Below are 24,480 nucleotides of genomic sequence, written 5' to 3' on the forward strand. Positions count from 1 at the left end.
ACCGCGGGGGACATTGGTTAGATCCCTGGTTGGGGAACTAGGAGCCTGCCTGTCGCATGGCACAGCCTAAAAATTAATAAAATAAAACATTAAAAAAAAAACGATGCTGAGTGAAGGAAGACAGACACAAAGGGAAGACACATATTGCATGATCCTATTTACGTGAAATGTCCAGAATAGGTAAGTCCATAGGGACAGAATGTGGATTAGTGGTTGCCAGGGCTGAGGAAATAGGAGGGTAGGGACTGACTGCTCACAGTGTTCCTTTCAGGTGAGGAAAACGTTCTGGAACTAGGTAAGGCCGATAGTTGCACAACATTGTGAATGCCACGAAGTTGTACACTGTAACAAGGTTGAAATGGTGACTTTTATGTTATGAGAATTTTACCACAATAAAAAAATTAACCCCCCCGCCCCCCCAATACACACACACACAAAATAAAACACTGGGGAAACAAAAGACAGAAGTCCGTATAATTCCATTTACCCCAAGTCACCAACCTGGCTACAGAAATGCGTGATACTAGAAGTCAGGTGGTGACTCTGGGGAGGGGTGGCCAGGTGGGGAGGTCTCTGGGGTGCTGGGCACATCCTGCTGGTGACCTGGGTGTGTTTAGTTTGCGAAAATTCACTGAGTTGTGCACTTTCCAGTGTGTGTGTTTTCCCTCAAGAACAAGTTAAGAGATGAAAAATCAAGCAGTGCTTCTCTTTTTTTAATGATAAAAGAACAACACATCCATTTAAGAAAATAAATTGCAGAAAAAGCACAGAGCAGAAGGAAACGGCAAGGTCCCTGTCACCTTTCCAGTCTTTTCCTGGAGAGCCTTGGGCCCCAGGGCAGCGGCCAGCACTGAAGCCTGAAACTGGTGAAAACCAGCGCTCTGGTTTGGCAGATGGTTTCTGGCAGACGGATCAAGTCGACCTGGTGCTGGTGAGCGGTGAGTCCCCAGCCTGGGGCACGCCTTCCTCCTGGTCTCTGGGTCACGTCTTTCACGTTTCAAGTTCATGCTTTGGTTTTTCTCACGCCACTCATGTTTATCACAGAGGGCCAGCGGGCCGTCAGGCTCCTAATGAGAAGATTCGACCTTTTCCACTCTAGAGCTGGGCTATCCTTCTGCTCTATAAGCTTTAAAAAAAATAGCATGTGGGTTCTTGGGGCAGGACGTTCAGTTTGCAAACAGTTTCTGAATGACACAACCCATTTTGATAAAATATGACTGTCAAAATACGTATTGGCATGAATTTGGGAAAGGTTTTATTTATTTATTTAGTTAGTTAGTTTATTTATTTATAAATATGCGTTGGGTCTTCATTGCTGTGCGCGGACTTTCTCTAGTTGCGGCGAGCAGGGGCTACTCTTTGTTGCGGTGCGCGGGCCTCTCATTGCGGTGGCTTCTCTTGTGGAGCACGGGCTCTAGGCGCTCAGGCTCAGTAGTTGTGGCGCACGGGCTTAGTTGATCTGCGGCATGTGCGATCTTCCCAGACCAGGGCTCGAACCCGTGTCCCCTGCACGGCAGGTGGATTCTTAACCACTGCACCACCAGGTAAGCCCTGGGAAGTGTTTTAATGTGTGAGCCTCCCCCAAATGTGAAATTTACTGGCTTGTTCATGACTGCTAAGCTCATTCTGCACATGCTACTCCCTTTGCTTCCCGAGAAAAGAGCAAATGACTCATTTCGATTATTCCCCCACTTTAGGGAATCTGAGGGAAAAGTCTGGCAGCACAGACATCTTTTGTATGAGACCCAATCTCTTTTTTTTTTTTTTTTTGCGGTACGCGGGCCTCTCACTGTTGCGGCCTCTCCCGTTGCGGAGCACAGGCTCCAGATGCGCAGGCCCAGCGGCCATGGCTCACGGGCCCAGCCACTCCGCGGCATGTGGGATCTTCCCGGACCGGGACACGAACCCGTGTCCCCTGCATCGGCAGGCGGACTCTCAACCACTGCGCCACCAGGGAAGCCCTGAGAGACAATCTTTTGATTGTCTCAGTGGGCGAGACAATCATTTAAATGATCTTTTCAGAGTGCAGGTGACTGGGTCCCACCCAAACCTGTGGACAGACCTCCCAGAGAGAGGCTGGGTGCACCTGAATGCAAACCTGTGCAGGTGCATGCACCATGTAAATCTGTGTGGGTGAGTGTTTGTGTTTTACCTTTTAAATGCTAAATGTCGGGCTTCCCTGGTGGCGCAGTGGTTAAGAATCCTCCTGCTAATGCAGGGGACACGGGTTTGAGCCCTGGTCTGGGAAGATCCCACATGCCGCGGAGCAACTAAGCCCGTGCACCACAACTACTGAGCCCACACACCACAACTACTGAAGCCCACATGCCTAGAGCCTGTGCTCTGCAACAGAGAAGCCACCACAATGAGAAGCCTGTGCACCACGATGAAGAGGAGCCCCCGCTCGCCGCAACTAGAGAAAGCCCGTGCACAGCAGCAAAGACCCAACACAGCCAAAAATAAAAAAATAAATGAAATAAATAAATTTAAAAAAATAAAAAAATAAAATAAATGCTAAATGTCTCATGCATATAAAAGAGTGTATATATCACAATGCATCTTTTAACTAACAAGAAGAAAGTGAGCACCCATGTCCCCACCATCCAAACTAAGAAGTAGAGTATAACCAGCACCTCCAAGCAGGGGGAACCTTCTTCAGTGGAGAGTTTCACCCAGTCCACACCCCCCCACTGCCACCTTGCTGGGCTCCTGACCCTGAGTCTGGGGTGTCTTTGGCTTCAGTTCTTAAGGGGTGGGGGTAGTGTTGCCTGGCCATGCGGGGCAGGGGTGGCCATCCAGGGTCCCACTTCTCTGGACACCTCCAAGCAGGGCCCTGTTTCCAGCACCAGGCATCTCCTTGGGCTGTACATCAAGGGTGCTGGCAATTGGCACAAATCAGGTGTTCCCCCCGCTCAGGAAGACGGTTATTAAACACTTACCAACACCTAAGTGGATGATTGATCCCTGACTTCTAGGACCTTCTGTTTAGTTGAGGTGGTAGAACCTACAAGTATAAATAACTTGAGAATGTTGATGAGACCACTTCTGGGTATTTATCCAAAAGAACTGAAAGCAGGGGCTTGAAGAGATATTTGCACAACCAGGTTTGTAGCAGTGTTATTCACAGTAGCCAAGAGGTGGAGACAACCCAAGTGTCCATGGATGGCTGAATGGATAAGCAGAATGTGATCCACCCATACTCTGGAATACTGTTCAGCCTTAAGGGGGAAGGAAATCCTGCAATATGTTACAGAATGGGTGAACCCTGAGGGCATTATGACCTACGATGTAAGCCAGACACAGAAGACAAATACTGTGTGATTCCACTTATATGAAGTCTCTGAAGTCATCAAAATCATAGAAACAGAAAGTAGAATGGTGGTTCCCAGAAGCTGGGGGAGGGGGAGAGGGAGTTGCTTAATGGGATGGAGTTCAGTTTGAAAAGATAAAAACGTTCTGGAGCTCTGTGATGCGGTGCAAATACCTAACAGTACTGAACTGTACACTTAAAAGTGGTTAAGACAGTACATTTTATGTTATGTGTTTTTTACCACAACCAGAAAAAGAAAAGGATTTGATGACAGCAGATTGCTGTACTGGGGAGAGCCCTGGCCCAGAATTCAGGAAACTTGGGTTTTCGTCCACGTCTCCCGTTTCCTGGTGGCCTTAGGCAAGTCGCTTGCCATTGCTGGACTCTGGTTTCCTTCTCTCAGAGAATGAGGGGTGTGTTTAAGGCTTCCCAGCTCAGAAAGCTGAGTATGCACAGAGCCTGACACATTTCCTCATCGACTTTCACTCAAGTGTGACATTTACAAAAAAACTACACACATCAACACATTCTCTCAAACCAAACACACCACCTAATGCCATTGAACGAATGGACCACCATTTGTTCATCCATTTCACTGGTGATGGAAATTGGGGTGGATTCCAGTTTGGGGTGAGTCTGAACAGTGCTGCTCCGACTGTTCTGGCACTTCCATGGGGCACACAGGACTTGCATCTGTTGCGTGCCTGAGGAGCAGAATTGTTGGGCCCCAGGTTGAGTGGTAAGCCATGCAATGCCAAACAGTTTCCAAGGTGGTTGAACCAATTCCTACTCTCGCCAGCTAGGTAGTGTTGGTCCTTTTCAGTTTGGTCTTTCTGGCGGGTCTGCAGTGGGCTTGGTTTGCATTTCCCTGGTGACCGATGAGGCTGGGCACCTTTTATATTCCAATCATCCTCTCTATCCATCAGAAGTGACGTGCCCATTTTTTCTATACTGCACCTAGCTCCTCCCACTGCCTTTCCATTCTTTTAATGGTGTCTTTTGATGAGTTCTTAATGTAGCCCAATTTATCAACTTTTTTCCTTTATAGTGTTTAGCACTTTTTGTGCTTATTTTAAAAGAAATCTTGAAAAAAAAAAAAAAGAAATTCCCTCGCCATCCAGTGTTTAGGACTCAGTGCTTTCACTGGTGTGGCCTGGGTTCAATCCCTGGTCAGGGAACTAAGATCCCATGAGCTGCACAGCTCGGTGAAAAAACAAACAAACAAACAAAAACTTTACCTGCTCCAAGATTATAAACATATTTCCTTCTACAAGTTTTATGATTTTACTTTTCACATTTAGCTCTTCAATTCAGCTGGAATTGTTTTTTCTGTATGGTGTGAGGTTTGGGTCAAGATTTAGTTTTCACACTTATGGGTAGCCATTGACCCAGAGCCAATGATTGAAAAGGCCATCCTTCCACCACGGCAAGGCATTATCCATTGTGTCATAAATAGATTGACTGTATATATGTGTCTTTTTCAGGACTCTCTATTCTTTTGGCCTATTTATCTATTCTTGCACCAATACCTCACTGCCTTAATTACTGTCATGGTTATGATATCTGGTAACGAAGGTCCTCCAGAGTTGTTGTTCTTCAAGATTGCCTTGGCTGTATTTGTCCTTTTGCATTTCCATGTGAATTCTGGAATTAGTATTTCTAAAATAAGCATTTATAAACTAAATCCCCTGCTTTACTTGTGGGCCACACATTTTGATATGTTGTATTTTCAGTAACATTCAGTTCAAAGTATTTTCAAATTTCCCTTGTGATTTTTTTGACCCATGGGTTACTTAGGTATTTCCAAATATTTGGGGTTTGCATTGTTTTGTTATTGATTTTATTCCAATATAAACAGAGAACATATTCTGCATGATTTCAGTCCTTTTAAATTTGTTGAGGGCCTCCCTGGTGGCGCAAGTGGTTGAGAGTCCGCCTGCCGATGCAGGGGATACGGGTTCGTGCCCCGGTCTGGGAGGATCCCATATGCCGCGGAGCGGCTGGGCCCGTGAGCCATGGCCGCTGAGCCTGTGCGTCCGGAGCCTGCGCGTCCGGAGCCTGTGCTCCGCAACGGGGGAGGCCACAACAGTGAGAGGCCCGCATACCGCAAAAAAAAAAAAAAAAAAAAAAAAATTTGTTGAGATTTGTTTATGGCCCAGCATTTGGTTTATCTTCCTGAGTGTACTATGTGCAATAGAAAAGAATGTGTTGGGTGTAGTGTTTGATAAATATCAGATCAAGACAGCTCACATTGTCATTCAGATCACTTGTGTCCATCCCGAGATTTTTGTCCATTTGTTCGATGGGTGTTAAAATCTCCAACAATGGTTGTTGGATTATCTATTTTTCTGTTTAATTCTGTCCGTTTTTGCTTCACATATTTCGAAGCTATGAGGCACATACCAAGTTATGGTTTTTGTCTTCTTGATGAGTTAACCATTTTTCATTAGGCAGCGTCCCTTTTTATCTCTGACAAGCACTGTGTTGAGGTCCATTTTATCTGATGTTAATACAGCCTCTCCAGCCTTGTTAAGCTTAGTGTTTGCATGATATATTTTTTTGAAGTGTCTCTCGAAAATAGCATATGGCAGAGTCTTGCTTTTCTATCCTTTTAATTGAAGTGTTTAATGCTTAACATTTAATATTATGGTCAAGTTGGTGAGATTTAGGTCTATCATCTATTTGTTTTATGTTTGTTCTTTCTAAAATGTCCTTTTTTTTTTTTTTAAGGAAAGCCAACGTTGGGGGAAGATGTGGAATTTTTTAAAAATTTATTTATTTTTAGTTTTGGCTGTTTGGGTCTTTGTTTCTGTGCGAAGGCTTTCTCTAGTTGTGGCAAGCGGGGGCCACTCTTCATCGCGGTGCGCAGGCCTCTCACTATCGCGGGCTCTCTTGTTGTGGAGCACAGGCTCCAGACCTCCAGGCTCAGGAGTTGTGGCATACGGGCCTAGTTGCTCCACGGCATGTGGGATCTTCCCAGACCAGGGCTTGAACCCATATCCCTTGCATTGGCAGGCAGATTCTTAACCACTACGCCACCAGGGAAGCCCTAAAATATCCTCTTTTGTTTTCTTTTGGATTATCTGAATATTTTTCAATTTTCTAGTTTATTGATCGTATTTTTAGGTGTGGCTCTCTGTGTTAATTTTTTAGTGGTTGCTTTAGGGATTACAATACATATCCTTAACTTTTCGCAGTCTTCTTTGAGTTAACATTGTACCAAGTCACATGAAATGTAGAACACTTTCTTTTTTTAAAAAAATTAATTAATTAATTAATTAATTAATTTAGTTTTGACTGTGCTGGGTCTTTGTTGCTTTGCGCAGGCTTTCTCTAGCTGTGGTGAGCGGGGGCTACTCTTCATTGCAGTGTGCGGGCTTCTCACTGCGGTGGTTTCTCTTGTTGCGGAGCACGGGCTCTAGGCGCACAGGCTTCAGTAGTTGTGGCTCGTGGGTTCTAGAGCACAGGCTCAGTAGTTGTGGTGCATGGGCTTAGTTGCTCTGCAGCATGTAGGATTTTCCTGGACCAGGGATCAAACCTGTGTCCCCTGCATTGGCAGACGGATTCTTAACCACTGTGCCACCAGGGAAGTCCCAAAATGTAGAACACTTTCAATGTCATAGGTCCATTTTTTGCTATAGATTTGCGATCGTATACTTAAATGCAGTAAACCCCCCCACCATTCAACGTTATAATTTTGCTTTAAACAGACATGTCTTTTAGAGAAATGAAGAGGAAAAATATTCTTTTATATTTGTTCAGGTATTTACCATTCCTGATGCTCTTCATTCTTTCCCGATGACCACGTTTCTATCTGGTACCATTTTCCTTCAGTCTGAAGAATTTCCTTTAGCATTTCTTGTAGTTTAGGTCTGCTGGGGATGAATTCTCTTAATTTCCTTGTATAGCAAAATATCTTTATTTACCCTCATTCTGGAAAGATAGTTTGAAAGTTTGGCATTCTGCAAAAGGGTTCACGGGCTTTCTTTCAATACTGAAAGGTGTTGGTCCACTTTCTTCTGGCCTCCATAGCCTCCGATGAGAAGTCTAGCAGTGTCACTTCATTGTTCCCTGCGTGAGAGGTGTTGTTCTCCTGTGGCTACTCATAAGATTTTTCTCTTTACACCCAGCTTCCAACAGTTTGATATGCTGTGCCTGTGCATAGTTCTCTTTGAGTTTATCTTAGTTGGGGATTGTGGAATTCTTCAAGCATGTAAATTTATGCCTTTCACCAAATATAGAAAATTCTGTAAATTATGTCTTCAAATACTCTTCAAATACTCTTTCCTGCCCTATTCTTTCCTCCCTTTTTGTGATTTTAATTGCACAGATGTCAACATTTTGATTCTATACCGGAGATCCCTTATGCTCTTTTTATTTATTCCCCACTCCTTCCTTTTCAGACTGAATAAATTCTGTTGATATACCTTCAAGCTCACTGATTTTTCTCTCCTCTGTCATTCCACTCTTCTGTTTGGCCCATTCAGTTAACTTTATGTTTAGGAAATTTTAACTTTCAGTTCTAGAATTTCCTTTTTAAGATATATTTTCCAGTTCTCTGCTGTGATTTATTTATTTATTTGTTTATTTATTTATTTTGGCCATGCCATATGGCATGTGGGATCCTAGTCCCCCAACCAGGGATCAAGTCTGTGCCCCCTGCAGTGGAAGCACGGAGTCTTAACCACTGGACCACTAGGGAAGTCCCAACTCTGCTGTGATTTTTTAAAAAATCTTTTCACTCGTTAAAAGCATATTTTTCTTTACATGAGTGATTATAATAGTTTAAAATTTTCTTTTGCTAATTCCATCACCTGTGTTGTCAGGGATCAATTGCCCATACTTTCTTTTTTCTTTTTTTTTTTTTTTGAGAATGGCTAAGATTCTCCTTTTCTTTGTTTAGTAACTTTAGATTGTGTCCTGGATATTGTGTTATTTTGTGTTGACCTTGGATTCTCTTATATTAACTCAAAGAGCATTGATTTGATTATTTCTGTGTTTGTCTTAGCAAATGGAAGGTGACTTGGTGGGGCTCAGACAGCAAATACTGTCCCTTGGACAGCAGCTCAGACCTCATCTCAGTTCTTTTATTCTTAGCCAAGATGCTTGGAGTCTCCCTATGCCTGTGTTCCAATGTCACCTGGAGATTTAGGCCCAGGTTACAAACAGAATTTGGGTCTCCCCTTCTCTCACTCCTTCCTTTCTGGGATGCCCCCAAATACTTTCCAGAGGGTGTCACTGCCCAAACTCTATCTCCTGGCTCTCAGGCCAGCAGGACTGCAGGTGTTTTGTTGGTGTTTATCTGCCCTGCATGGCATGGCCTGCCCTTAGGCTAGAAGCTGTGAAAGCAGGCAGCTCACCGGGCCGTTCTCTTCTTCCAGGGCTTCTCCTCTCCAGCACCTGCCTGTGCTCACTCTGGCTACTCCAGGTGAGCATTATGTTGTCCAGAGTTCATAGTGCTGTCGGTGGTGGGTTAGTTCAGTAGGAGTTTACATACTGGCAATGGAAGTCTGGCTTGTCCATTTCTGTGCAGAGATCCTGTCTGGGATCTTAAAATCCATTTGCATCGATCTGTAGAGTATGTTGGGGGAGAAATGACATTTTTACAATACTTAGTCTTCCAATTCTTGAACTTGGTATATCCCTCCATGTAATTATTTTTTCTGTAATTTCTCTCAATTGTGTTTTACAATTTTTTGTCTATAGGTCTTGAGCTCTTTTGTGTTAGTTTTATATTAAGGTATTTGGTGATGCTGCTGCAAGCCAAGAATGCCTGGGGCCACCAGATGCTGAAAGAGGCAGGAAGGATCCTCCTGGAACCTCCAGAGGAGCGTGACCCGGCTGACACCTTGATTTTGGACTTTTGGTTTCTAGAACTATGAGAATAAGTTTCTGTTGTTTTAAGCCCCCAAGTTTGTGATAATGTTACAACGGCCCTAAGAAACGAATGCGCCTGCATTTACAATCAGTTATGTGTTCATCCTGGGACGTGGATCCCCTCTTGACTGCGGCACAGCCCTCTGAGTCTGCAGCGCTGAGGGCTGCCGGCTGGGGCAGGGAAGTCTGGTGAACCAAGACTCTGGGAACAGGGTCGGGCCACCAGCTGCCATCTAGCTGCCTGTCTTTTTTGAAGATTGTTTTGTTGTGTTGTATTTCAGGCAGACAACAAAAGCATAGGAAATATAACAAACACTGCGTATCTTTCACACAGCCAGAGCAACACGGAAATGATTGACTCGTGGTTCTGTTTATTCTTATATTTAAGAGAGCGTGTCTGATGCTGACTCCATTTCATTGAGAAGAATATACTGCTTAATAAACCGTAAAGTCCCACACAGCTGCCGGCCTGGGAGGCTGCCTGCTTGCTCATGGCCTTGCACGTTTGCACCGCTGTAGGTGGCGAGGCTGTACTGTTTTTGGGTTCTGCCGTTCTCACTTAACAAGAAACATTTTTCCCTGTTTAAACCTGGTGTTTATATTTACACTCATTTTCAGGCCCTTTTTTCTCTTCATGCCACTTGGGATTTTTGTTTCAAACTACAGAAGTCACAGGGAAGCTGCTTGTTGAAGCAAGTAAAACCACACAGCGATATTCAAAGAAAATGCCCCAAGTCCCCAGGGTGGCCAAGGTTAACAGTTTGGTAGCGTTTCCCTGCCCTCCCATCGGGAGGAGGGGAGGAGCCACGTGGCTTCCGCCCTCACCCCCGCTCTCCAGGCTGGCCGTGCTCTGGAGGGCACCAGATGCGGGAGAGTGCCTAAGCGGTCGGTAACTCCCACCTTCCCTGGGGGCGACCCCTCTGGAAGGAGAATTGGGCGGAGCGGGGTGGGGCGGGGAAGGCGGCGCACGGACGCTTCACCTCCCACACTTCCTGCTGGACTGAAGGGCGCCCCGGAGGACTCTGGGGGTGATGTCAGCACCACTGCGGGGCGGAGGGTTGGAGGGGTCCTGGCGGGCCTTCAGAGGACGCAGGAAGTCCCTGCACTGTAGGGAAGCAGGAGGGGCCTGAAATGGCACCACCTCCTCCCTTCACTGAAGATCTGAGTAACTACAGAAGCGGACGGGAGGGGGACCCCCTCCCCCGGGCCTCAGAACCCGGGGGTCACGGTCTCGCGGCAGCCAGTGATCTGCCCAGTAGCACGGCTGCTAACTCTTCTACCCTAACTCCGATCTGAGTGTTTTGAGTGTAGACTACGGTGTACACCTCTGTTTCCCACTACGGAGGTCGCACCCGGGGTTGAAGTCAGCTTACTTTTGTTTGGCGCACCTGAACATTTTCTAATGAGTTGTCAATATTAATGATGATGAGATTTTACACGTAATTCCACATTTCTGCTCTGGCTCGAAAACCAGACTGTCCGCCCCCGCTGGGCTCAAAGAGCGGTGGGGATGGCGCGCAGGCACGCCGGGTGCAAGGTCCCCCACCCCAGGTTTGTTCCACCCCTTTCCTTTCCTGCCTTCTGGGCACTCAAGTTCGGGTGCAAAATTCCGGTTCTCTCTTCGCAGGGTTCCCCCCTGACACTGTGGCCCGTGGAGGCCCCTTTCCAGGCTCCAACCGCCGCGCCCATTGTCTAAACCCGCCCCGTGAGCGGGGCTCACGGGGGCCGGCGGGTTCTTTTGTTAGGCGGTTAGAAAAGATCATTTACGTGTCAACAGCTTCCCGCATTGTGCTGCGGTCCGTGTGACTGCGGCGCGGGCTCTTCAGCTGGAGCGAGGCCGGAGGCACCTCTCTGGGTCCCCCGCTGCCCCCCCCCAAAAATGGGAGAGAAGAGAACCACTAGGCATGTCCCAGAATACGATGTTTCGGGGAAAAAAACCCGAAAACACGCAGGAGAGAACTTTACATGAACTCTTTCTACAGAGAAAGTGCTCGTAAGGTTATTTTAGATAACTTACTTCGTCAAAAGGATAGAACGGGAAATAAGGACCCGAGGAAGACCTCCAGGCTGGACGCTCCCTACGGGAGCTGCTGGTCCCGGCCGGCGCCGCCGTCTCACCCAGTAATTTACAGACACTCGTGTGCAGGGGCCGCGCCGCCGGAGAAGATGAGTCACCCTGGCGCGGCCCCGGGCGCCGACCCCCGCCCCGCCCCTGCCGCCCGAGCAGCGGCCCTCACGGCGCGAGACGCCGGATCTCGGGCGGACCGAGGCGCCGGGCCGAGGGGCAGGCCAGCGCTCGCCCCGCCCGGTGCGCCGAGCTCCGGGTCTCGCGACCGCCGGGCAGCAATGGCGCCGACGCCGAGGCCGCCTCCCTGCCTCGGCCCCGGGCCCCAGCCCGCACCCTCCAGGGGCGCCAGGTCCCCGCGGGCGGCGGCTCCATAAGGGGCGTTGGGGTCTCGGGAGCACGGCGTCCCCGGCTCCCTCGCCTGCCCGCCCGGCTCTCCCCTCAACTCCGGCCGCAGCCATTTTGGAGCGAGCGGAGACAAAGAGCCAGTCACCGCCGCCGCTCCCACCAGGTCTCGGCCACGGTCCCGCCCGTCTCGTCCTCCTGCCCTCCAGCCTCTAGCCCGTCCGGCGGCCCAGACCCCCACGTCCCCGCCGGCCCAAGGGCGGCGGGCTCGCCACCCGCTACCCACCCGCCAGCCGAGCCCCGGCCGCCCTTCTGCGCACCGGCCTCTGCCGCTCGCAGCCATTGGACGCGCCTTTTAGGCGAGCGCCGCGGCCAATCGTGGGGCGCCGGGCGGCCGGGCGGGGGGCACCGTGGCCAATGGTGAGGCGCCGGGCGGCGGGCGGGGGCGGGCGCGCCGCCGCGCCTGCGCAACACGCCGCCGCCGCCCTCCCCCCCGCCCGGCCGCCCGCGCCCCCCGCCCGGCCGCCGCCCCCGCCCCGCCCGGCGCGCGCCGCCCCCCGCCCGCCCCCGCGGCCGCCCGCCCGCCCGCCCGCCCGCGCGGAGCCTCCTCCCCGCCCAGCGCCGGCCGAGCGGCGGCGGCGGCGGGCCGAGGAGGAAAGATGGCGGCGGGCTCGGATCTGCTGGACGAGGTCTTCTTCAACAGCGAGGTGGACGAGAAAGTGGTGAGCGACCTGGTGGGCTCGCTCGAGTCGCAGCTGGCGGCCAGCGCGGCCCACCACCACCACCTCGCGCCCCGCGCGCCCGAGGCGCGGGCCGCGGCCGCCGGCGCGCTCGGGAACCATGTCGGAGCCGGAGCCGTGCCGGCCGAGGGCGCGCCCGCAGCGGCGCCGGAGCCGCCCCCCGCAGGTAGAGCGCGGCGCGGCCTGAGCGCGGGCGGCCGCCGGCCGGGCCCGCGTCCTCACTGCGCTGCCTCTCTTGTCCCCGCAGGGCCCGCAGCGAAGCTGAGCGCGCTCGAGGCCGGCGCCAGCGCCGCGGCCGGCGCCGGGGCCGGGGCGGGCGCCGCAGCCGGGGCCTGTGCGCCGGGGGCAGCGGCCGCGCCCGAGCCCGCCGCCAAGCCCGCCGCCCGCAACGGCCCGCCCGGCGGCCCCGGCGCCGCGCAAACTTTGAATGGGAGCGCCGCGTTGGGGAACTCGCTCCGCGCCGCCGCCGCACCTGCTGTCAGCCTGCTCCACAACGGGCCCGCGCCCGCGCCGCCGCCGCCCAAGCCCGCCGCCGCCACTGTCATCCAGACGCCGCCCTTCCTCGGCGCCCCCCCCGCGCCCGCGCCCCGCGCCCCCTCGCCCCCCGCGCCCGCCGCGCCCCCCGCGGCCCCCGCGCCCGCCGCCGCTGCCCCGCCGCCGCCGCCGCCCGCCGCCGCCAGCCTGGCCCGGCCGCCCGGCCCCCCGGCCGGACCCCCGGTGGCCGCGCAGAACGGGGGCAGCGCCGCGCCCGCCCCCGCGCCCGCCCCCGCGCCCGCCCCGGCCCCAGCGCCCGTTTCTGCCCCGGCGCCCGCCGCCAACAGTCAGCCCGGGCCCGCCACCGCGCCCGCGCAGGTGGCCAAGGCCGACTCGCCCAAGACCGCGCTGCAGCCGGCACCCCCGCCGCCGCAGACCCTGGCGGCCAGCTGCCCGGCCGGCGCGGGGGCCGGCATGATCCTCGGGCCAACTATGCAAGGGGCTCTGCCCGCCGCCGCCACCGCCGGCCTCCCACCGCCGGCCCCCGGTACCCCCACCGGGCTGCCCAAGGGCTCGGCCAGCGCGGTGACCCAGAGCCTGCCCAGGACGCCCTCGGCCACCACCGGCGGGATCCGGGCCACGCTGACGCCCACGGTCCTCGCCCCACGCCTGCCGCAGCCGCCGCAGAACCCGACCAACATCCAGAACTTCCAGCTGCCCCCAGGTGAGTGGCCGCGCCACCGGGCGGGTGCGTTCGTGCCCCGCAGCTGGGCGTCCAGGAAGTTGTCGGGCTGGCAGGACGCGGAGGTCATGGGCCCTGCGTGGGCCTGCCGCGAGCGGGGGTGCGCCTCTGCCCCGGCGCGGGACGGTCCTGGGCATGCGAGTGTGTGTGCGGGAGTGTGTGTGATGTGGCAGAGTGGGGGCCTCCTACCTGGTGCAGTGCTTGGCTCCAGCTTAGCAGAGCTTCTCTGCCAGGGCTGCTGGTCCAGCGAGTGGGTCCTTTGCTCCCTTCCTGGCCCTGTGTGCCCCTGCCCAGTCCCCCCACGGTGGAGAGCAGTAGTAGCTGGTGCTCCGGGGACAACTTACTGGGTTATTCAGCCTGGGCCCGTGGCTTTCCCACGCTTGGCACTTTCCTCTGGTTTCTGGGATCAGGCATGTGGTCTGTGTCCGCATTGAACTCTCCTGCTCGTTTATTATGCTGGGCTGTGATTGGTGTCCCCTGCCGGTGGGCTAGGGACCCCCCTTTCCTGGTGAGGTCAGCGGAGTGACGCCCCCTCCACGAGGCTGGGCAAGGCTGCATGGAAAGCTTTCGCTGCCCTGCTGACACCAGGATGGCAGAGTTCCCAGGTGACCCTGGAGGAGTCGCGGGGCACACAGCCTTCCTGGTCGGAGCCCTTGCCTCACGCCTGCTCTGCAGCCGTGTTTCAGCACTCCTCGTGGGTACGGTGTCGTTCTGCGTGGTGTCCTCACTTAGAGGATTATTACCAGTGAGGTCAGCGGTGGGCACGTGCTCTCCCCTCAGCGGGTCCCTCGGAGGTACAGACGGTGCAGGAGGACAGGGAGCCTCCCTGATCCCACGCGTCATCTCGGCAGCTCTTCAGGTTCGCCAGCGAAAGGTCCCCCACGGCATTACGTGTCCCGCTGCTTTGTTTCGGGCTTCCTGGGCAGAGAGAAACTCCAGCACTGGAGGCTCCCTGTCTTCCCTTCCATGCCCTCCGCCTCGCCGGCGTGGACTCGGAGCGCGCCTCCCCTGCCGTGTAGTAATGTGTGCTGCCGCGCAGGAGTAGTAGAAACAGCACCTCCTGTGCCTGTGTCCCCCACGCTTTCTGAAAAGAACGGTTGGTCACCTTGAGAGGATTTCAGCGTCTTGGAAGGAAGGTTTTGCTGTCAAAGTGCTGTGAGGTTTGGAGCGGTGGCGAAGCCTGGCAGGGACCTGATGTCACACGGGTGGGAGGAGGGGAGGTTCCAGCCAAGAGCAGCGTTTTGGGGTGGTTGTGGGAGCCCCCCTGCTGTGAGGTGTGTGTGTGTGTGTGTGTGTGTGTGTGTGTGTGTGTGTGTGTGTGTGTGTGTGTGTGTGTGTGTGTGTGTGTGTCACTTGAGAGGTGCGGGCTGCCCCTTACAGCACAGTTTATTTGCTTTTGAGTTTGTAGAAGGGTTGTTTTATTAAAGGTTGTGTTTTGCTCATTATGTGTCTTTTGACCTTTTAGTGGAAGGTATGTTTGATCTTCAGTAACGTTTAAAAAAGAGAATTCGTGGTTGTAGCACGTTATGGAAAATGTCAAAATACTTTTTCCCTACGTATTAAAATACCTCCTCAGTGGTCCTCGGCACCTTCCTCGCTCCTAGCAAGGCCGGTCCCGTGCGCTGCACTTTTGTTATTGAAAACTGTTGTGAGCTCGTCAGTAAATTTTGCGAGGCTGGCGCGCCGTGGCTGGCTCCCAGGGCGGGGCGGAGGCCCCCTCGACCCCCCCCCCCCGCCTGCCCGGATGGTGCCTGTAGGTGTGGCTGTTTGGGGTTGACTGGATCCCCTTGGTCTGGGCCTCTGCTACGTGAAGCCTTCGCTACCTTATTTTTTCTGGGGGGAGGAAGCTGTGGTTTGGAAAGGGCACCTCTGTCATCTTCGTTGTGATTGACCCTGGACTCCCTCTCATCTCTTGTGCTAGCAGTGTGTTAGGGATGTCTGCATGTGACAAGCAGGCGACTCCTTGAAGAAAATTGTAAAAGCTCCGACTCTTTGCACGAGTTCTCACGAGTCTCTGCATTAGTCCCACGTGTGATAGCAGAGAACAGCTCATGTTGACATTTGGGTGACAAATGCTGAGAGCTGTGCTTTAAAGGGGCCAAATGCTTTCTAGAAAATAAAAGATTCGCATTCATCTCTTCATGCTCCCCTCCCCCCACAGTTGATCTACTGATTTGGAGTGCTGATTAATTCCGCTCCTTCACGTTAATAACAGAAGCAGCACAAAAAGTATAGTTAAAATTACTACCAGTGCCCCACAGCGAAGTGCCTTCTTTTAACTAGCACAACTTAATTCTTTAAATCAAAGTGACAGCTTACGAATATTCTAGTTACCTCGTATAATTGGTCAATCAGAAAATGTTAAATTCTGTTTGATGTTTCCTTTCCGTTGAAATCTTTCATCATAAAAGTGTACAAAGTGGAGGTGGAACTAACTTGTCAAAGTAACTATTGCTTGGATGATAACTCATTCTTGTTAGTACTTAGGCATTAGGGGTGGGCAGGGTTTTCAAAGCTACACTTAGGTGTCAAGTGAAGTAACAGACTGTTGGCAGTTGGAGTGTGGGTGAGAGAGGCCTGCCCCTCCCAGTGTCTTCCCTCCCTGTAGGTCAGAGTCTGAGGGGGGAAACAGAGGGGCAGAGGTTTCACTGAGTCCCTGAGGGCCGGTCAGGCCTTGCATGTTTCATCCTCACAGCCCACCGTGAGCGCATGTTGAACTTGGTTTCGGCAAACTCAGTCTCGATATTCCTTGTCCGGACAGTTTTGTAAAGCGACGTTGATGTTATTGTAATTAATTTACTCACTTAAGCGTACCAGAGTCTCAGTGTTATCTGCTGTGGGGAATATTAAGAACACATAAGCCTTCAGAGACATTGTTGCAGCAAAGGCAGTGGACCCAAGAACAGTGAAAAGCACTAGTTAGTTCTGTGCAGCTTAGAATAGTCATAACATCGAGGTAACATTATTATTATAGTTGAAAGGAGAGAAAAGTGATACGACACCAAAATTGGCGTGTGCGCAAATGGTTTCAAGAGATCTTTTCAGATAGGTGTTACGCTAGAGATGCTTATTTCTAAAGGTTATCTTTTCTTGCATTTTCAGCAGTGTATGTCTGTCTGTTCTGCTTTCACAGAGAATTTGTGCTCCTGTGGGGCTAAGGTTTGGCCGAAGTGTCGGTTCTCATGTTTGCCTGGGGCTGGTGGCTTAAGATGAACACTCCTGAGGCTGCTGAGGTCTAGGGCAGGGGTTCCCGTCCTTGGTGAATACAATTATTGGATGGTGGGCAAAGGGGAAAAAGAGTCCAGGGTAGCCGACTGTGCTGTGTGGACCGGGTTGAGTTCTGGGAAGGCTGATCCTGAGCCGGGGGGCAGCCCCAGAGTTTTGGGCTCTGGACGTCTGGTGGCCGACTTTGGCAGAAGTGCTTTGGCACAAGGGTCGTTCTTAGGAGTTTAGATTTTGTTACTTGAGGGCACTCTCGACCTGGGACAGAACATATGGTTCTTCGGAGCCTCAGTTTCCCCAGGTGGACAGTGAGCTTGACCGCTTTGTGAAGCACTTGAAATTGCACTGGGAGGAGCGGTACGCACCACTGTCAAGTAGCGTTTATTCACGTGCTGTCTCAGCTCCATTACGTTTCTCACTGGTTTCCAAGCAGTATGTTGCTGTAGGTGTAGCAAAGTGTAAAACACAGTTTTATTCCCATCAAAACCATGCCCAGATTGGACAGGTTCTCAGTGGCCAGGGAGCCTGGTGTGGTGGCCAGTGAGAAAGTGGCTGAGGTTGTCATCACAGGTGGGCCATAGACCTGGGGGACATGTCCTGGAAGCCATGGGGGACAAGGAGGTGCAGCTGTCTGCAGAGAGAGTGGACCTGGGCAGGGGGCTCACTTTAGGCCAAAGGCCTTCACTGAGTTTTTCTCTTGACATCCTTATATAACAGTGACATTTGAAAAAAAAAAAAAAAAAAAACTTTTGGGGAGCCGTACCCGGCCAGCACCGGGCAGCTCTGCTTAGCGTAGCAGAGGTGGCGTCTCTGAGTTTGCTTCCACACCGCCGGCTGGGAGGCGAGGCCCGTGGCAGGCGAGCAGGCAGTCACTTTTCCTTGCTCTCTGTCCCACCTTGGACCCTGGCTGTCCCCATCGTCTTTAGGGTGAACGTAGCCGTCTTGGTGATGTGGACTGGGATGATGTTGCACACATAGGTGGGTGCCTTTCGGAGCTGGTGGTTCTCACGTTTTAGCAACAGCCAGGAAAGGGGTCCCTCAGGCCCTTCCGGGGTGTCTCTTCTCACTGTGCTCCAGGGCAGCGGGCCCTACTCTTGTGGCAGAATCACCAGAGTTTGAAGAGACAACTTTCTGGGTACCACTGCGTGAGGGGTGCGTCCTTATTTGTGAGGGCTCTGGAAGGAAGCAGTTGGGAAAGTGGTCTCCTGGCTGGGGGGCGGCTGTCTCGTCCCCCCAGCCTGTGGGGTGGAGCCTGGGCTCCGGCTCCTTCAGTACCTGCAGAGTTTCTGACAGGTGGGCGCTGGGTCCCCCCACCCCGGCAGTGATGTTTGATCAGAACTGGAGCGGCTCGGTTCAGACCCCGCCCTGGGGGGAAGCGGCCCAGTGGAAAGAGCAGCAGGCGCACCTGTCTGTTTCCTTGAAGTCGTAATGAGATGCCGGTGGTTCCTGACATGCTTCCCGAGCCCGTTTCAGTGTAAATGTAAGCTTTCCTCATCTTAAATGATACCTTTTAAGAAAGCTTTTTCATAAATCACTAGTCGTATGTGAGTTGATCAAAACATAATTAAAACCGTTTTTGAAAATCTTGAAGCAGAGATTTTGAAGGACTCCGGAGAAACTTGCCTGAGATTTGGGGTAATTTGCATAGGTCTCAGAAGCACTTTTCCGTGTCTTCATGTTGATAGCAAGCAGGAGACTCAGATTTTCTTGATTGTCTTGATTGATTCAGTCACCGTTCAGAGCTCTCACCTCTGAAATTGGTCTCAGGCTGGAGGTCGGCAGCTTTTTATTTAATCAGGCCTTTGATAGTAAATAAAACAGTCGAACTAAGTAAGAAAACCAAAGGAGAGGGGAGCTGTTTGCAGCAGGACCCTCTGTCCTGGGTGCTGTGCTCCTGGCAGGTGACTGAACTATGCTATTTCCAGCTGGGCCTGAGGGGACCGTGGCCCCTGGCCTGTAACTTACAAATACGTGCACTTCAGAGCTTCTTACTTGGAATAATCGCTCTTAAACACTCTGTGAGGTAGAGAGCAGGTGCTGTAAAGTCATGATTGAAAATTGGAAACTTTGTATTTCTAGGGTAGGGCTATGCATGCTTTGAATGAGAAATTTTGAAATTTAAAAAATAAATTTATTTATTTTTGGCTGCGTTGGGTCTTCGTTGCTGCGCGCGGGCTTTCTCTAGTTGCGGCGAGCGGGGGCTACTCACTGCGGTGGCTTCTCGTTGCGGAGCACGGGCTCTAGGCACGCGGACTTCAGTAGTTGCAGCACGTGGGCTCAGTTGTTGTGGCTCACCGGCTCTAGAGCACAGGCTCAGTAGTTGTGGCGCACGGGCTTAGTTGCTCCGCGGCATATGGGATTTTCCCGGACCAGGACTCGAACCCGTGTCCCCTCCATTGGCAGGTGGATTCTTAACCACTGTACCACCAGGCAAGTCTTAAAAATTTTAAATTTTATATATCCTCGAATAGCTACACCAAGGAATTAAAACCTTTAGTAAACAAAGAGATACAAACAATGTCCACAATTTAGATTCCTCCCCCGCCCCCATTTGAGAAGTGCGTAGATGTCGCCCCCGTTTGTCCGGCTTCCTTGTCTGGCTGCCTGCCTGTCCGTGCTACTGCATGGGCGTGGATGGAGGCCGTGGATGGAGGCCGGGGGAGCTCCCCACCCTCCTGGCGTGGGCATCGTGAGCGGGGCTTGAAGCAGGGCCTGTGAGTGCAGAGCCCTTCTGCAGCCCTGCAGGCCTGTGAAGCTGAGTTGGACTTTTGTCCTTCCCCCCTGAAGTTAGAGGCCGGATGGGAACTTTCTGCCTCTTCCACATGGCCTGGGAGGAAGGGACGTGCGCGCTGATTTTGAGCCCAAACTCGGGAGACGTGTGACCAGGTGAAGAGGAGGATGCGGGATATCCGCGCTGACACTGGGGAGCTAGTGTCCTCCAGGGCTTGTTTCCGAATATTTTCTAGCTTCAGAGGTTGGGGAAATCCTAAAACGGTTCTTATGACCGTATCAAATTGGGTGTCAGATTTTAGAACTTAGGGGCAAGCAAGCGGTAAGAAGGTTCTAGCTCTCAAGTGACTTGTTTTGGGGGGGCGGTCAGTGGTCTGAGTAGACACCAAGTGGACAGGGCAGGACTCTAGTAGCCAGGAGACCTAAGCCCTCCTCCCCAGTGCTGGGTGCGGCCTACCAGGTGTGTGTCTGCTGGTCAGAGTGGCAGGTGTTGGCTGGACACTCCACAGAGGGCAGAGAGGCCTGTGGGTCAGCGAGGAGACTGAGCTTTGGGGAGGGAGAGGGCAGCGCATACCGCTCACACGGCCGTGTCTCAGCATCGTGGGGAGAAGGCGAGAAGGCAGTTTCTCCACTCCGAGACTTTGTGCTGAAGTATGTGGACAGCTGCTCAGGAAAGGAGTTTAAAGGAGTTTTTACACCTCTCCCAGGGGAGCTCACCTTCATAAGGTTTATGCAGATGGACGCTGGGTGGTAGTGAGCCCAGCACATAAGAGACAGGCCTGATGCGTGCCTGTTTGATCTGTAAAGATGCTGTAAAATAGTAGCATCTTAAATATCACGACAGTTATTTGAAGAATTAAAAAGGAAAGCATTCTTGATTGATTTTCAAAATGTAACTGTTATTAAAATCATTAGTCACTTGAAAATGACTCCTTTCTTCACCTGTTTTTTCTGATTATAAAACTAGGTTTATTCCTTCAGGAAGTTTGGAAAGAAAGGGGCCCTGTGGCCCGCCTTCCCTGCCTGAGTTTTGCGTGCAGCTCCCACCCCTCAGTGATCTTTGAAGTCCCCTTCGTCCGCCTGGTCCCCCACTGCCTCGGGCCGACACTTCGTCGGAGGCCCCTGTGACAGGCTGCTGTGCTGATGTCCACTGGTCTGTCATGAATGACCCTTAGGTGGCTGTCCTTGTGTCCACTCTGTGTGCGTCTGCTGGGCTGAGCACTTTCAGGTCTTTGATAAAGATTGTCTTCTGAAGAGCTCGACCATTTATGCTTTTGAAACCATGGTTTTTAGAAATGTGGCCCAAATACGACTCTTTAGAAATCGATAGCGGTCTAAAGACTTCCTTTAGACAGTTGTATCTAGTTTTACATCACATTGTTTTCAACCAAGTGAGGTTAATTAAACCCCTTGGTTGGTGGAGGTGTCGATGGAGACGGCGGCCCAATCACACTCATGCTTTCCCGGTGTGGACTGAGCCAGTGAGCCAGGCTGCTGTGGCGCCGGGGTCCAAGCTGGGGGCCCCCGGTCCCACAGAGCCCCTGCTGTCAGGGTCCTTCGTCGTGCTGGGCAGCAGGCAGCGAACGAACAAGCGGAGCCTCGGCAGGGTTTCTCACCCTAAGTTGATGAAGGAGTGGACGAGGGACCAGAAGGTACCGCCGGCCGGGAAGGCCTTCCGAGCAGGCGAGTGAGACCTGGGTGATGAGAAAGGAGCCACGTGCCACCCGGGACCTTGGTTCAGGCAGAGGAGGGGGCCGGTGCAGGGGCCTGAGGGCAGGTCAGGGAGAAGGTCCTGGGCCGGAGTCGGCGAGCAGGGGTGGGCGGAGCCACGGGGGATGGGTGGGGGCTGTCTGGCTAAAGAGGCGTGTAGCCAGGTGTGGTGGGGGTTTGAGTTTATTCCAGGTGCACTGGGAAGACTTTGGAGGGTTTTCGGCAGCGCGGCAGTAGAATCCGAGCTGTGTTGTGAGAGCACGTTGTGTCTGTGGCCTGTGGAATGCAGGGATGAGGTGGCCAGGGCAGGACAGGCAGCGTCCAGGCCGGGGCAGGTAGCCGGGCCTGGGGTGCCGGCGTAGGGTGGAGCGCTGTGGACTTGCTGATAGGCTCAAGGCCAGGGGCGAGGACAGGGAGTCCCAGAGGGACTGAGATTTGGGACCACAGTGACACGGAAGAAGGTGGAACGTTCCCTGGGTGGGCAGTGAGGGTGGGGACAGATGTGTGTGTTTGGACACGTTAAGTTTGAGATGCCTATTCCCAGAGGAAACATCAGAGGTGGGTAGTTAAGTATAAGGCAGGAGCTTGCAAGAGAGGTTGGAAGAGGTCAGAATTTGGGAGTCATGGCATTCGGTGGGATTTTTGGTTGTGGACGGTCACCCCCAAGGGAGCCTCAGCGCAGACCCAGCGAGTGAGGGCTGCCTCCTGGGAGAAGGTGGGGAGTGGGCAGCCCCCTGCTGGGGCGGAGTTGGGGAGGGCAGAGGGTCAGGAGGAAAGGGTGGTGGCCCTGAATGCTGCCAGCTCTTTGCGGAAGAAAGACATGGGGCACTTTTTTTTTTTTTTTTTTTTTTTTTTTTGCGGTACGTGGGCCTCTCACTGCTGTGGCCTCTCCCGTTGCGGAGCACAGGCTCCGGACGCGCAGGCTCAGCGGCCATGGCTCACGGGCCCAGCCGCTCTGGGCATGTGGGATCTTCCCGGACCGGGGCACGAACCCGTGTCCCCTGCATCGGCAGGTGGACTCTCAACCACTGCACCACCAGGGAAGCCCGGGGCACTTGTTTTAAGAGTGTTTTGTGATGTCGGATGTTTGTCACTGAGGGAGTGCCATCCCCTGGCCTCTTTGCCGTTTTATTTACGAAAATGGCTTAGAACGAACATCCTTACTTTCGACATGGTGTGTGAGTTGATGAACTCAGGTGGTTTGCAGTCATCGACTTCCTGCCACGTGCAGATGGAGGGGTGTAGGGGTCTGTAGGTTTCTGGAGCCGGTTGGTCCTGTGAAGATGACCTCCCCTGATGAAGATGCTGAGACTGGAGGTGAGTGGCTTTTCAGGGACCCGGCAGCCAGTTACCGGGGGGCTGGGCCTCCAGGGTGCCTGCTCCTTCCCGTGCACCCCTCATGACTGTGCCGACTTGGAACAGCTGATGCACAGGGACCAGGCTTTTCACGGGGAAAATCCATATGGCGAGAGGCTGTTCCCAGGGTGAGTGTGCCCGCCACCCATTCTGGAGACGCAGGTGCGAGAGGGCGTGGAGTGCCCGAGCCACGGGCTTCTCGGGGTGGCAGGAACTGTGCTCCGCGGTCCCGGCTTGGAAAGGCCCCTCACGGCGCCCACAGGCTCTTCTCTGCACGGGCTGCAGGTGCTCCGGTCAAGGCCACCTTGCCGGCTGGAAAGGGTGAGCGGTCAGGAGGCACCCTGGCCTTCAGGCCCGGGACCTTTCTCCTGGTGGCAGAGGCCGTGGGCTCCTTCAGCCTGTGTCCGGGGGCTGTCTTGGTGGACAGTCAGCAGCCCTACTCGTGGCCCCGCAGGCCAGGGCAGTGGTTTGAGAGCTTGGTCACTCGTCGGTCAGCAAGCATTAACTGAGCGCCAGGTTCAAGTCCGACCTTGTGCTGAAGCAGCGCGGTCCTGTCCTCAGGGAGTGCCTTTCTGATGGGGTTGTGTCGCTGAGCCACTGTAGGTCAGTGTGTGAGGGCAGGAGTGGGGCGAGTGTTATGTCATTTCTGAGATGCAGTGTCATTAGTCAGGCCCTCCCCTCGTATAATTTCTCAAAATAGAGGTTCTGTCTGTTATATTCAGTTCTGGAGGCTCCAGAGTTTTCTCGGCTGCTTTGGACTGATTAGATAACAAGTCAGGCCTGGTGCCACTTAGTTATGTGTCTGGCAGTTTAAGAAACTCAGTTCAGAACGCCCACTTTGAAAGTCCTCAGGTGATGTAGTAAAGATAGCCTACAGCTGGGCCACGGGGAGGCAGGCAGAGAGCCCCGAGCCAGAGCTTGTCAGTGATCGGGCGGGTCCAGGCAAGGCTCCTGGCTGCTCTGGGCCTCGGTGCCTGGCCTGGGCCCTCGTGGACTGACCCCTGCTTCCCTTCCACGCTGAGCAGTTGGGAAACCGCTGCCTGGTGCCGCCTAGCGTCCTGGTCCTGGAGCTGTGGGGGCTTTGCAAACACACCTCCATGGGGGGCTCTGAGGCTGTGCTTGGGGGTGCTGTTGGCTTGGTGACCTCGGGGCCGCCAGCAGAGTCTCCTGGTGTGGGTGTGGGCTGCCGACCCGCTGGGGACCTGCTTCCCTAGAGACAAGTGTTGTGTCTCCGGTCTAGCCTTAGCAGGATGGGACAGGTGAGTGCAGGGATGCGTGGGCAGGGCAGAGCTGGCGGAGAGCATCTGGGCTCCCTTCTCCGGGTCAGCACGGCTGGACGGCAGGAGTCCACCGCGTGCAGGAGGCAGGTGGGATGGGGCCCTGTGTGAGCCCACTTTCGTGGCTGTGCAGGGACGCCACTTGGATCTGGGTTCGCACCTGTGTTGTGCCGTGTGTCCTTAACGCGCGGGCTTTCTCTAGTTGCGCTGAGCGGGGGCTACTCTTCATTGCGGTGCGCGGGCTTCTCATTGCGGTGACTTCTCTTGTTGTGGAGCACGGGCTCTAGGCGCGCAGGCTCAGTAGTTATGGCTCGCGGGCTCCAGAGCACGGGCTCAGCAGTTTTGGCTTATGGGCTTAGCTGCTCCGCGGCATGTGGGATCTTCCCGGACCAGGGCTCGAACCCGTGTCCCCTGCAGTAGCAGGCGGATTCTTAACCACTGTGCCACCAGGGAAGTCCTTGAATGTTTGTTCTTATGATCATGTGTATTTTAAAATTTTCCAACTAACTCGTGGATGTGATCATGAATGGATGCTCAGTGTGTTGTCGTGGGCGGTGCCACGTGGAGCTCCAGACGTGGCAGGGTGTGGTCGCTGTCACTCAGGTGCCCCTCACACCCTCCTCACTCAGTTC

General features: G+C 53.4%; 1 protein-coding gene and 1 long non-coding RNA gene across 2 annotated transcripts in view; one reads left to right on the forward strand and one right to left on the reverse strand.

Annotated features, from left to right (window-relative positions):
- Nucleotides 1-737: 737 nt before the first annotated feature.
- Nucleotides 738-11,334, reverse strand: LOC132476634 (uncharacterized). The gene is made up of 3 exons (XR_009530157.1): nt 11,205-11,334; nt 2,940-3,004; nt 738-1,126 (listed from the first exon to the last, which is right to left on the reverse strand). It is a non-coding gene; the product is annotated as an uncharacterized LOC132476634 (long non-coding RNA).
- Nucleotides 11,335-12,219: 885 nt separating this feature from the next.
- TAF4 (TATA-box binding protein associated factor 4) overlaps nt 12,220-24,480 on the forward strand; it is a 72,082-nt gene continuing 59,821 nt past the window's right edge. Inside the window, exon 1 of the mRNA XM_060078909.1 lies at nt 12,220-13,535. Coding sequence (XP_059934892.1) covers nt 12,257-13,535 — 1,279 coding nt within the window. The 5' untranslated portion in view covers nt 12,220-12,256. The remainder of the gene's footprint in view (nt 13,536-24,480) is intronic.

This window comes from Mesoplodon densirostris, chromosome 16 (assembly GCF_025265405.1).
Source record: "Mesoplodon densirostris isolate mMesDen1 chromosome 16, mMesDen1 primary haplotype, whole genome shotgun sequence".
NCBI lineage: Eukaryota > Metazoa > Chordata > Mammalia > Artiodactyla > Ziphiidae > Mesoplodon > Mesoplodon densirostris.